General features: G+C 46.7%; 1 protein-coding gene across 1 annotated transcript; it reads right to left on the bottom strand.

Moving 5' to 3' along the window:
* Positions 1-261: 261 nt before the first annotated feature.
* Positions 262-7,856, bottom strand: LOC112409739 (uncharacterized). The gene is given in 6 exon segments (XM_024760034.1): positions 262-306; positions 5,701-6,345; positions 6,347-6,493; positions 6,561-6,980; positions 7,338-7,445; positions 7,704-7,856. Coding segments are annotated over 6 exon segments (1,518 nt in total).
* Positions 7,857-11,889: the final 4,033 nt, after the last annotated feature.

An 11,889-nucleotide genomic window follows, 5' to 3' on the forward strand; every position in this document is an offset into this window, starting at 1 on the left:
GTTATAAATTCTTAGGCCATTATGTTGATTTCAGACATAATTCCTTGTAAAATGCCCTTTGTCAATTTCCTGTTTGAAGCTGTCTTACTCTAATTACTTCCTCTTTGGTGACATGGGTGAGCCTCTATTTTTAATCACAATATTCCTCTCTGCCCATGTTTTCAATTTTAATTCCAGTTTCTGTCATTACATATTTACAATTCAATTCTTTCTTACACATATATTGAGACACCCCATATTTTTTCCTATCCTCTATACCTTTCAAAAAGGTATTTTTTCCAATTCAAAGACTTGGTTGACATATACCTGGAAAAAAGAAAAAATGACAGAGTAAAGCCAGAAACATGAGAGAAAGTGGTACCGGAAAGCAAAACCTAGAATTCAGTTTCTTGTATAAAGTAATAAATTGTACAGCGTTTCTCAACCTCGGTGCTACTGAAAAGCTGAGCAGGATAATCATTTGTTGTGGCAGTCTGTCCCGTGCACTGCAGAACAATTAGCAGTATCCCTGGCCTCTGTCCATCAGATGCCGGTAGCACACACCCCCTGCCTCAACTCCGGCAACTGAAAACACCAACAGGTATTGCCAAATGTGTCCAGGCTGCAAACCCACCCCTTGGTTGAAAACCAGTGGTCTACAGACACCAACCTATTCGAAGTAGTTCAACAGTGCAAGAAAACAATTTGCTAAAGTGGAAAAGTAAGAAATACAGAAGTATTATGTTTCTATGGCAACTCCCATTTGTTTGCAGGATGCTTGGCGTGGTTTCCCCATGCCTACCTCCTCTGAGTATCTGTCCTCCTGCTTATTTCACGCTACTGATGCACTGCCCCAACAAACACTAGAGTGATCTCTCTAAAACACATATCCAATCTTGTTACACACTCAGGCTTAAAAATCACCAATTTACCCCATTCTCCACCGCAGGGTTTCTCAGCCTGGGCACTATTGACATTGAGGGCCAGATAATTCTTTGCTGTGGGCGCTGTCCTGTGCCTAGTAGAGTGTTTAGCAGCGTCCCTGGATTCTCCCCCACTAGATGCCACTAGCACCTCCCCTGTTAGTCGGCAGAATAATGTCCCACCAAAGATACCCACGTCCTAATCTCTGGAACCTGTGAATATGTTAGCTTACACGGCAAGGGGGAATTAAGGCTGCAGGTAGAATTAAAGGTTGCTAATCAACTGACCTTAAAGCAATGAGATTGCACAGGGAGATCAGCTCGGTGCTTTGCGACCACCTAGAGGGGTGGGATAGGGAGGGTGGAAGGGAGACACAAGAGGGAGGAGATATGGGGATATATGTATAAGTAAAGCTGATTCACTTTGTTATATAGCAGAAGCTAACACGCTGTTGTCGAGCAATTATACTCCAATAAAGACGTTTAAAAAAATGACATTATCTTGGATTATCCAGGTGAGCTCTATGTAATCACAAGCACCCTTAAGAGAGCCTGAGGAAGAAATGACTGGAAGAAGAGTCAAAGAGATGCAACATGGCTGGCATTGAAGATGGAGGCAGGGGGACACTGGAAAAGCAAAGGAAACAGACCCTAGCGCCTTCAGAAGGAACACAGCTCTGCCAACACCTTGACTTTAGCCCAAGGAGACCTATTTCAGACTTCTGACCTCCACAAGTATAAGATAATAAATTTGTGTTGCTCAAACCCATATGTTTGGGGTAATTTGTTACAGCTGCCAAATGAAGGTAATAACGTCACCACCCCCAGTTGTGACAACCGAAACTGTCTTTGGACATTGCTAAATGTCCCCTGGGAACAAACTGTCTCCAGGTTGAGAAGCACTGCTCTACAAAACAGAGTCCAAACTCCTGAGACATGCACAGTGGGGCTCTTCATAATTAATGCTACCCAACCTGTTGAATACTATTATCCAACACACAGTGAGATACAGCCTATGCTCCAGGCACGCCAAACTTCTAACTTCAAAAACACTCTATCAATACATCCTTTCACTTCCCTGCAGATTTGATGTCAAGAGGTGCTTTGGTCCTCCTGCCATTTCTACCTGAGCCTATAGTTACTTATTATTCCACAAACAGGTGTCTAATTTCTGGTCTCATTAGGTTGTTATATAAAAAGCCATGTGGTTGCTACATACATTAAACCGCATATATCTTAACCTCCTCCTCCAAACAAATTATTGCACTTAAGCCCCTCTAAGTCCTCTTTGTTGGAAACTCTAGCGTCACCAACACCTCTGTGCCTTTGCAGGTCCACTCCTTTCTATTTCATCAAGGAATCACTTCCCTTCTTCTTCTAAGTGGCAGTCACCCTTGAAGATCAAGTTCAAGTGTTCTCTGAACAGTGAAGCCTTTCAGGACTCCCCAAAGCACGGAGAATCACATCCCCCAGTCCCTGATTGTGCTGACCCTCTGCACTGCAGCTATTGGTTGACTCATCCATTCGCCTCCTTGGACTCTTTAAGGGGCGACACCATATTTTAGCCTCTCTGCATTCCTGGTACATAGAGAAATGCTTGTGCTCAAGAAGTTCTTGGGGCGTAAATGAAGAAAAGAAGTCATGAAGAGAGAAATAATTTTAGTTATGGGTTATCGAGGCTGGCAAACTCTATGTCAGCTACGAGCATAATCTCAGCTCTGATCCAAAAGAATTAGGAGAACCCCAGAGTTAGAATGAGACCTTACTCCCTTGTTCATGATCCGAGTCAAGGACAGAACCTGGCTGCTAAGAACAAAGTTGAGAAGTATATACCAATTGTGTTACCATGTACCATTTATCCCTTCGTCTTCTCCCTTTTTCTACTCAATAGATATTCTACTCAGCATGTCCATGAATCAGTTTTTGTTAAAGCAATCCTAAAACACGCAGTAAGGAAATACTGAGTTGTAGCTGACTTTGTCTAACACCTCCTGGTTTTAGGCCATAAAAATGCCATTTGTGAGCTTTGAGTGAGCACAAGGCACAGAGCTACAGGCATTTATGCGAGTCTTGGGAGCAGGTGCCCTTGTACAAACAATTTAGTTTAAAACCAGAGAACCTGCTGAAAGAACTAAGTAGAAGTGGATGTGATCCATTACTGGCTACACCTGAACGAAGGTGAATTCTCAGGTTTGCCTATGGATTCAATGGAAGAGAAGCTGAAAAGCTGAATAAACCATAAGAGATCCATGGAATCTGCACGCAACACTCAAGAGGGATCCACGTGCTTTTGGAATGGGAAGACGTCCCCGAGGAAACTTTCTGCCAGCTGAAAGCACTCTGTGGGCTGTCAAGATGGCCATCATGGGGGGGCTACATTCAACTCACTGGTGTAGTAGTTCTCAGCTGGGGCAGTTTTGACCCTCAGAAGACATCCAGCAGTGCCTGCAGACACTTTTCATTGTCACACTGGTGGGGAGGCTGCTATTCGCACCTAGTGGGTAGAGGCCCAGGATGCTGCTGAACTTCCTACAATGCACAGGACAGTGCCCAAAGCAAAGAATCGTTCAGCCACAACTGTCCACAGCGCAGAGGCAGAGAAACCCTGAACCAGAGCAACCAGGGAAAGCATAAGAACCAAGTCTGTACGATCCAAATCTCCCCTCCAGGGCCCATAGGTAACCTTGCAAGGTGTTCATTTGCCGGACTTTTGGCATCATTAGTAAAGATTCTCTTTTAGGACAAAGGACCTAGCTTGCTTTCAAACGAGAAGGACAAGCAGTGCTCAATAGGACGAATTCCCTTGGTTTTTGAGAAGGTTCCAGGGCATTAAACCTTTGAAAGGTAACCCAAGCCATTAAATTCCAGACCCCGGGGTTACGTTAGGGTATCTGGGACTCTATTAAACAAAACCAGCCTTGGACCTTCATGCCAGGATTCCATCTGGTCATTCCATGTCTGCCTCAAGAATAAAGGGATCACACACACACACACATGAACATTTTATGAGAAAATTTTGTTCTTTTGCTAGATGGCTATGTACTTAGTTTTAACCACTGAAAAGAGGTGAAAGTCATGGTGGGTGAGCTTGCAGACTGCCCCTACGCTGCACAGAACAACTTGAAGCCACCCAGTATTGATGAAGTTCAGGTACTTGTCCATTAATTATGAAATTTTAATGGATAAGAAGAAAATTTCTAACCAGTTGTGATCATCTACAGTAGACTGCCTTTCGGTCATAAGAGCAACAAACAGCATCTATACACTATATTCCAAGTATGTACAGTTGCTAAGAAAAGCAGAGACGTTCTTAGTGATGTAATTGGTTGAAACATGAATGTCAGTGGCTAGCCAGTCCAAGAACTTGGCTTGCTTTTGCAGTTCTCTCAACTCCTACAGATTGATCTGATAATGTGTGCTTCTGATATAGAGTAGGAATCCAGGCCCTTCTAAAGACCAACAGAAATTCAACATTTATTCTTGACCCTCTTTCTAATGCTAAGTTCCCTGGTTTGGAGAGAATCTCTTGCTTCCTACTTGACTTTTCTCTCTACTGCCTATCTTCCTCAAGAAAATGGGCAGAACAGTCAGCAGTGTTTGTTAGTTTTTGTAATCCATGCTCCCCACCCAACAGCAGCAGTTACTTGGACACAGTAACTAATATTTTACTAATATGTGATGCGAGTATTTCTGATAAATACTGCTGATTTTTCTAAGGCAGTCTAATAAAAGCCAAAATTCCACAGTCACTCACGTTAACAGAGCAAGGTATGATGTTGGATACTATTTTCTAGCTGTTTTTCTTGGTTGTGTTTCCTTTATTTAGTCTAAATCTCCAGCAATTACACGGTATTTCATTTCATTTCTGTAATTCTAACTGTACTTTAAAACATTTAATTACAATGGATGGAATCTCTCCTTATGGAAACAGATCCAAGGCAAATCTATAGAGTTTGTGGACTGAAAGAGATTAGGAGTTGTTCATTTTTAAAACAACTAGTATTTATTCTCTAAAAGCATGCAGCTTTCCAAGTACCCATCAACCACAGTTTCCCATTAGCTCTGTTCTCCACTCTTCTAAACCAGAGAGCAAACGTTTTTAAAGGTACCAAATACCTCCCTCTGAGCTCCCTATTTACTAACGATTCCTGATTCATGTATATTTCACTACTCGTAGCCCTTAGTGGAATCTGGGCATATTTCCATGATCTTTCATAGCCTTAAGCAGAGATTTTTTTTTTCTCCAGTATTAAACTAGTACTCAGTACCATAGATCTCTGAAATCAGACCTTTAGGGAGAAGAAAAGATCAAAACTAGAGAATTCTAGTAGTTACTCCCTCAAACACACAGACCTACACACACACGTATCAACAACACCCTCGAGAATAATGTTCCTGAATTCTCTGTAAAACAACCAGATGGCAGAAACATTTCAAAATATATTTCCTCCAATCCTGACAAACAGCTTGGAAATAGATCATTTGAGTTCCAAAAAAATATCAACATTGGGTGAAGGAATAAGATGACCCTTGGAAATCACCTGCAGCACAAAAAGGAAAGCACCTCTTCCTCTAGCTCCTACCACTGCTCCAAAGGGGAGCCAAGAAGTCCTAAGAAGACACGTGTGGGTGGCCACTAGGGACGTCCCATTTGCAGACACCATTTAACCAGCCAAAGAGGAACAGCCACACCAGGAAAACCCCTCAGTGGGTCCCTGGCTCTGTAACTGAGAAGGAATTAAAGAACTGCCTAGGTGTCCAGCCTTGGGCCATGAGGACACGAGGCACCGGACCCTACCTCAGACTTCCACACGACATAGGGTTGGCCGTGGCTGTCGGGTGGGGACTGGAACTTTCTTTGCTGGAGCCACCTCCTGGGAGAAGCGAAGATGCCGTTGGGGCCTCCCCCGGAGGAGCAGAGGATGGTGCTGCGGCCGCTGCCCGGCCCGGCTAGGACTGTAGGCAGGTCCCATACCATGCTCTTCTTGAGGCCGCTGCGACCAAGGGGGACCTCATAGTCAAAGTGGAAGCTGCCAGAAGGTGACTTCTCCAGCGGGGTGCTGGGTGTGGAGAAGGACGAACAGAGGGGTCTAGGGGACGGGAGTCGGTTGACCCGGGGAGGCGGGCCCCGCGGAGAGGACGCCAAGCGAGAGCCGAGACCCTCGGCCAGGGACAGCGGGGAGCAGACGCGGCCCCCAGTGGCCCCCCGCGAGCCGCCCTCTGAGCCCGCCTCGCCCCCGCCGCCGCCGATCAGAGCCGGGTCCAGGCTGCGGGTCTGGCGAAGCTTCCTCTTGGAGAAGCCCTTGGCCGAGGCCGCGCTGCCCGAGGCCGGCGAGGAGCAGGAGAAGACGCTGTGGAGTAGGCTCTGCGCGGACATCTCGGCGGGGCTGTGCCTGAGGGCCACCCTCTTCCAGCTCTCGCAACTGCTAGCGCTTTGGGGCGCAGAAAACAAGGGGGCTCAGGCAAGGCTGCCAGACGGGGTCGGGCCAAGGCTCGCCGAGGCCGGTGGAGGGCAGTTCCCGGCTCACGCGCCACCAGCGCGCTCCAAGTGCCCCGGCAGGGGCAGAAGCAGGAGATCCATCACCAGCCTTCTAGGAAAAGGGGTGAGGACGGAGGGCTCCTTCGGTCGCCAGAACTTTCTCCCAGAGCCTAAGTCACGAAAAGGGTAAGGAAGAGGAGGAGGAAGGTCAGGCGCTCGCTGGGTGCCCAGCTCCGGCGGCCAGCGCCACTCCCCCTTCCCAGCTGAGGCAGGAGATGCCGCGCTCCCGCTCCCAGGCTCTGGACAGCCTCGAAGTCTCCAGCAAGCTCCTCCTCGCGCCCTAAGGACGGTCCCGAGGGCTGGGGAGGAGGCCTCCTGGGCGTGCGCCCAGGGCGCGTCCCTCGCGCTCTCGGCTTAGTGAGAGGGACTTCCTCCCGCGCTGGAGCTGGGCACCCGGGCTGCGCCCCCGTGCACCGTCGCCGTATCCGGGCCTCTGAAGCTACGCGTCTGGCCGCCACTTGGCTGCTGCGCCCACTCCTCTGACTGGCTAGGCGCAAGAATGTCTCCAAGCTCCAGGTTCCCCCGAGGTGCCAGTCTCGCTACAAAGCGGGGACACGGAGCGCGCAGCGCCCAGGGCCTTCCAAGGGCTGAGCGGCTAGGGTGGGAGAGAATTCCCAGCTGAGCTCAGGGAGCTAAGGGGACAACCACAGGGTCGGCTGTCCATGACCCGCCGGAGAGGGGCTCTTGATATTCTCAGCCCAGCCTTGGGCCCAGGGCAGGCGCGGAGATGTCCCCGCACGCTCGCGCTAGACGCCGCGGGAAGGGGGCGGCCCGGACGGGTAGGGCGGGAGGGAAGCCAGGTCTGGAGCTGGGGTGGAGCCAGGAGCAGGAGAAAGCAGAACGTGGAGTTCTCCAGGCACCAAACCTGGGAGCGGCGCAGCGAGAGCACCGCTCACCACCGGTACCGGGTCTCCTGGGGAGAAAGCCCCGAGGGCGGAAGTGCTGACCTTCTCCCCCGTCTCCCCTCCCCCAAATCGAAGGGGGCGCCAGCTCCACTCACGTTTCTGGAAAGGAAGGGAAGTGTCAGATTGCACCCCACCCACTGGTGTCAGATGGATAATAGCCCAAGGCGGCTGCTCTGAAGCTGGAGATAAATCTCCTGCCTTCCTTTTCTCCGCCCTGCTGTGTTTGTTTTTAAAAAGGAAGGATAGAGATTCAGTTCAGATGTAGTGGCTGCCGATGAATGGGCTGGAGATGGGGACCTACTAAGAAAAGGAGGGGAAAAGCGAGGGGTCCTCGCCATGTAAGGGTCGTGCAGCCACTGTACTAGAGGAGGAGGGGTGAGTGAGGCCGAGCAGGGGGCAGGCGCCCGGCGCAGCGTCAGCCCAAAGGCTGCGGAGATTGGCGCTCACAAAGCGATCGGTCTCCGGGTTCTGCTGTGGGACGCCTTTGGGCGCAGCGCGCAGCGGCCACATTCCTGGGAAGCTGGAAAACGCTGGCGATATCAATGTTCCCTGCTTGAAAACAAGTCTGGGAGCACCTTCCCCCGCTACTGTCCCACCCCTAGAATTTATAAAGCGCGAAGCCTCGCCCGCTTCTCGGAGGGCTTTCTGACGTTAACATTTAAGTTTTGCGACGCATCTCACAACCATCTCAGCAGTGGAGCAGAGAGAATGTTGGAAATGCCTGCGTACTTTATTTAACTGTGTTCGTGTGTCCTCTTTTACCACTTCTGGGTGAAGAGAACTTTATACAAATGTAAAGGTGACTTTCTTTTACCATTACTTTTATTAAAGAAAAAAAAACTTACAGTGAACTTATAAATACAAGTGTTTGACACAAACATTCGCCGTGCTGTGTATAACATCAGAATTGTCCAACTTTGATTTTGGAAGGCTTGTTTCATTCCCTATAAAGTTTTCAGGGGGAAATTCAATGTCTTTCTCTTCTTAAAAAACGTGTTCGACGGTCCTAGATGTTTGACTGTCTAGGAGGGGTCACATCATGAAATCTCATTAACAGAAGAATTCGATACCTCCATAAAGGGCTTCATTCGGACCCCAGGATTTCTGACCTACCGGTTTTTGTAAACGCAGCGGGACCCACTGCGCTCAAGGAGTTCCCTCCTGTAACTTTCTGACCTATCTGCTGCCACAAGACAAAAATGAGATACAAATTTCCCATCACCCTCAATGCCACCCAACTCTTCTCACCCTGAAACATAAGTACTCTTTCCAGTGGCTGACTATTAGATGTGCTGCGGAGACACACAGCCTTTAAAATTGCTTACTTTCCTGCATGACTACACACACCAAATGACATTTGGGGGATTGCTGTCATTTGCTTTCTCCCCTCCTCAAACAAGTCACAGTCGAAGTAAAAGAGGGCGGGTCTTGCCTGCCCTTTCCTTAGTTAACAATATCATGTAACTTGTCACTAGTAAACACTTAATGTCTCTACCATTTGGATACCAGTGCATGGAACTGCTTATGCTTCACTGGATTTTGGCATTTGGAGTAGATGGTTAGCAAAGTCACACGTCACAGGACCACTTACAACTCAGGTGGTTAAGCAAATGTAATTTATAATTTATATATGTGCTATTTCTCTAAGCCCAAAAGATGACCGTGGGGTTGAAAATGCAACCCTGCCACAATGATGTAGGGCTAATAAGAATACCCTCCAGGCAGGAAGGCATACATGCTTGGTCATGGATGTTGGGGAGCCAGTGAGCAGAGGGACTGTTCTATTGGCACTTCAGGCTTAGAGCAAACGCATCCAGTTCATTCATCATCTTATTTCCAACAGGTCCTGACTCTCCATTAGCCTGGAGCTTGCCTCAGCATAGGGAACAATGAATAAATTGTTTTGAATATCCATAAGTTAAGCTCTGGCTCCTTTTTAAAAACCCGCTGTAAGTATATATGCTTTCAAAACACACGGGGAAAATGTAATGGCACTTCTGGAAAGAAAGATTTGATAAGAAAATTATTTGGATTTTTTAACGATATTTTTTAAACTATTGCGATTTCCAATCTGACTGCTATTAGGCTTATTTTGCACTCATTTTGGTGTATGGCTTATTCATTCATTCCTATTTAGGGCATCCTACTTTACTGTTGTTTGTTATACAATCCCTTTGCTTATACAGATCCAACTCACACTGGCCTTTCTGACTGACTGCCATTTTATGCCAGACATGATTAAGGAAGATATGGGTTTCATTTACCAATTTCCAAAATAACTGGTTTGGGCTTCCCTGGTGGCGCAGTGGTTGAGAGTCCGCCTGCCGATGCAGGGGACACAGGTTCATGCCCCGGTCCGGGAGGATCCCACGTGCCGCGGAGCGGCTGGGCCCGTGAGCCATGGCCGCTGGGCCTGCACGTCCGGAGCCTGTGCTCCGCAACAGGAGAGGCCGCCACAGTGAGAGGCCCGCCTATCGCAAAATAAATAAATAAACAATGACTGGTTTTGTTATGTTGATCCCCAGAATCTTTCTTACAATTCATCAGCCTACGCCTGCCGATGCAGGGGACACAGGTTCATGCCCCGGTCCGGGAGGATCCCACGTGCCGCGGAGCGGCTGGGCCCGTGAGCCATGGCCGCTGGGCCTGCACGTCCGGAGCCTGTGCTCCGCAACAGGAGAGGCCGCCACAGTGAGAGGCCCGCCTATCGCAAAATAAATAAATAAACAATGACTGGTTTTGTTATGTTGATCCCCAGAATCTTTCTTACAATTCATCAGCCTGCTTCAGAGGCAATATAACTGGTAGTCTAGAAATAAATCGTTTTGAATGCATATACTTTAAAACTCAGGTGTCTAAGACTTTGCTCCTTTATTCGGCCATTTGATGTTGAAAAGTAGTGTCCACACTTGCTTTTGGTTTTGTTTTTTTCCTCAGAGCTGTTCATTCCCTATTGTAATTACCCTAGAAACTCAGGATAAAAAATATATCTGTTCCATCTGGTCATGGCACAAGAATATTCTAATGAAAGTTCTAGAGACCTTGGTCTGACATCAAGGTATCCTCTTATCAAGGATCCTCGAAAATTCATCAGTGTTCTTTCTATTCCCTTAAGACACTGTTCTACAAACACATACATCTTACTACCAAAGAATATATTCTGCTAAACCTAAATTTCCCTTTTCTTAACTTTATCCCTTGAAATTTTTCTTATCTCCAGCCAAAATTCCTCTTTCCCCTTGGTGTCTAGACCCTCAAGCTATCTGTAGATTTCTATCATGCCCCTTGGGTCTGACTTTGTGGTTTGGCTACACTATAAAGTTCATATTTTCCTTTAAAACCATCATTGTAGATGATCTCCTCTGGACTGCCTCCAGTTGCTTATTTCTTTGTAATCCTGAGGTCCAATATTCCAGGTTAGGGCATCCTATTTTACCCTTGTTTCTTATGTAATCCCATTGCTTATAGAGTCCCAAATCACACTGAACTTCCTGATTGACTGCCATATAATATTTCAGACTTCTATCTGATTGGCTCCCAAGTCAGGCAACATCACTGATTTTTGTTTCATCCTGCCCATGTCTCTCAAACTGATTGTGATCCCTCTGATATCATTTCTTCATTCTTAGTGGTATCTGGGGTAAACAATTCACAGCATCTCACTCTCCCATAGAAGAAGTCAAAGGTTCTGCCTCCAAGCTACTGAAACATGAAAAGGAGGACATGATTTTAATCTGTGTGATGTGGAATATATGAGAAGCGGGTGGAGAACTTTTACAGGACTTAAGAATTCTAATTACATTAAATAGCAATAGTGCCCCATGCCTAAACTACTTTTGATTATAAGCTAGGAATTTTTTGCAGCTGAACCAAGAGTGTTTCTCTAAATTCCTATTCTAGGATCTCCGTGAACGAATATAATAGCCAAGAACTTAAATTACAAATGACGGATAACAGCGGAGGTAAATTTCAAGTCGCAGGATAATCCTGTATGAGTAAGATTAGCAAAAACTCACTTTGTTAAACACCAACCCAGCACTGAGGAACACTGATCACTTTCCAAAGACGGAAATGGTGTCATAGTTATTCTCTAGATGGTGAATAAAATGATTTGCAAGATAAAAGGGTATTTGAGAGACTGAGTCCTAACTGGTACTGTGATGTGAAAAGACTAAGATATAAGTTCAACTCTCTACCTTAGAGAACAATTTAATATTATAATACCTAAAGAAATATCCAGAAAAAAATATTTATGCCAACACTAACAGGAAAAAGCACGGAACATGTCCACACCATTTGGTAACTCGAATTTAGTGTTGTAGTCAAGATTATCTACTCAAACAGCCTGGTCCTAACCCTTCAATCAATTGTTAATATAACAATGTAAGAACAACTAACACTTGTTGGAACTTCCTATATGGCAGGCACTGGGCTGAAAATATGCATGCATTATCCAAATCAACAGATACACACACACACACACACACACACACACACACACACACACAGCTATAATACTTAACCCCCGGTTCTACAGATGAAG

Source organism: Neophocaena asiaeorientalis, unplaced genomic scaffold, assembly GCF_003031525.2.
Source record: "Neophocaena asiaeorientalis asiaeorientalis breed wild unplaced genomic scaffold, Neophocaena_asiaeorientalis_V1.1 scaffold295, whole genome shotgun sequence".
NCBI lineage: Eukaryota > Metazoa > Chordata > Mammalia > Artiodactyla > Phocoenidae > Neophocaena > Neophocaena asiaeorientalis.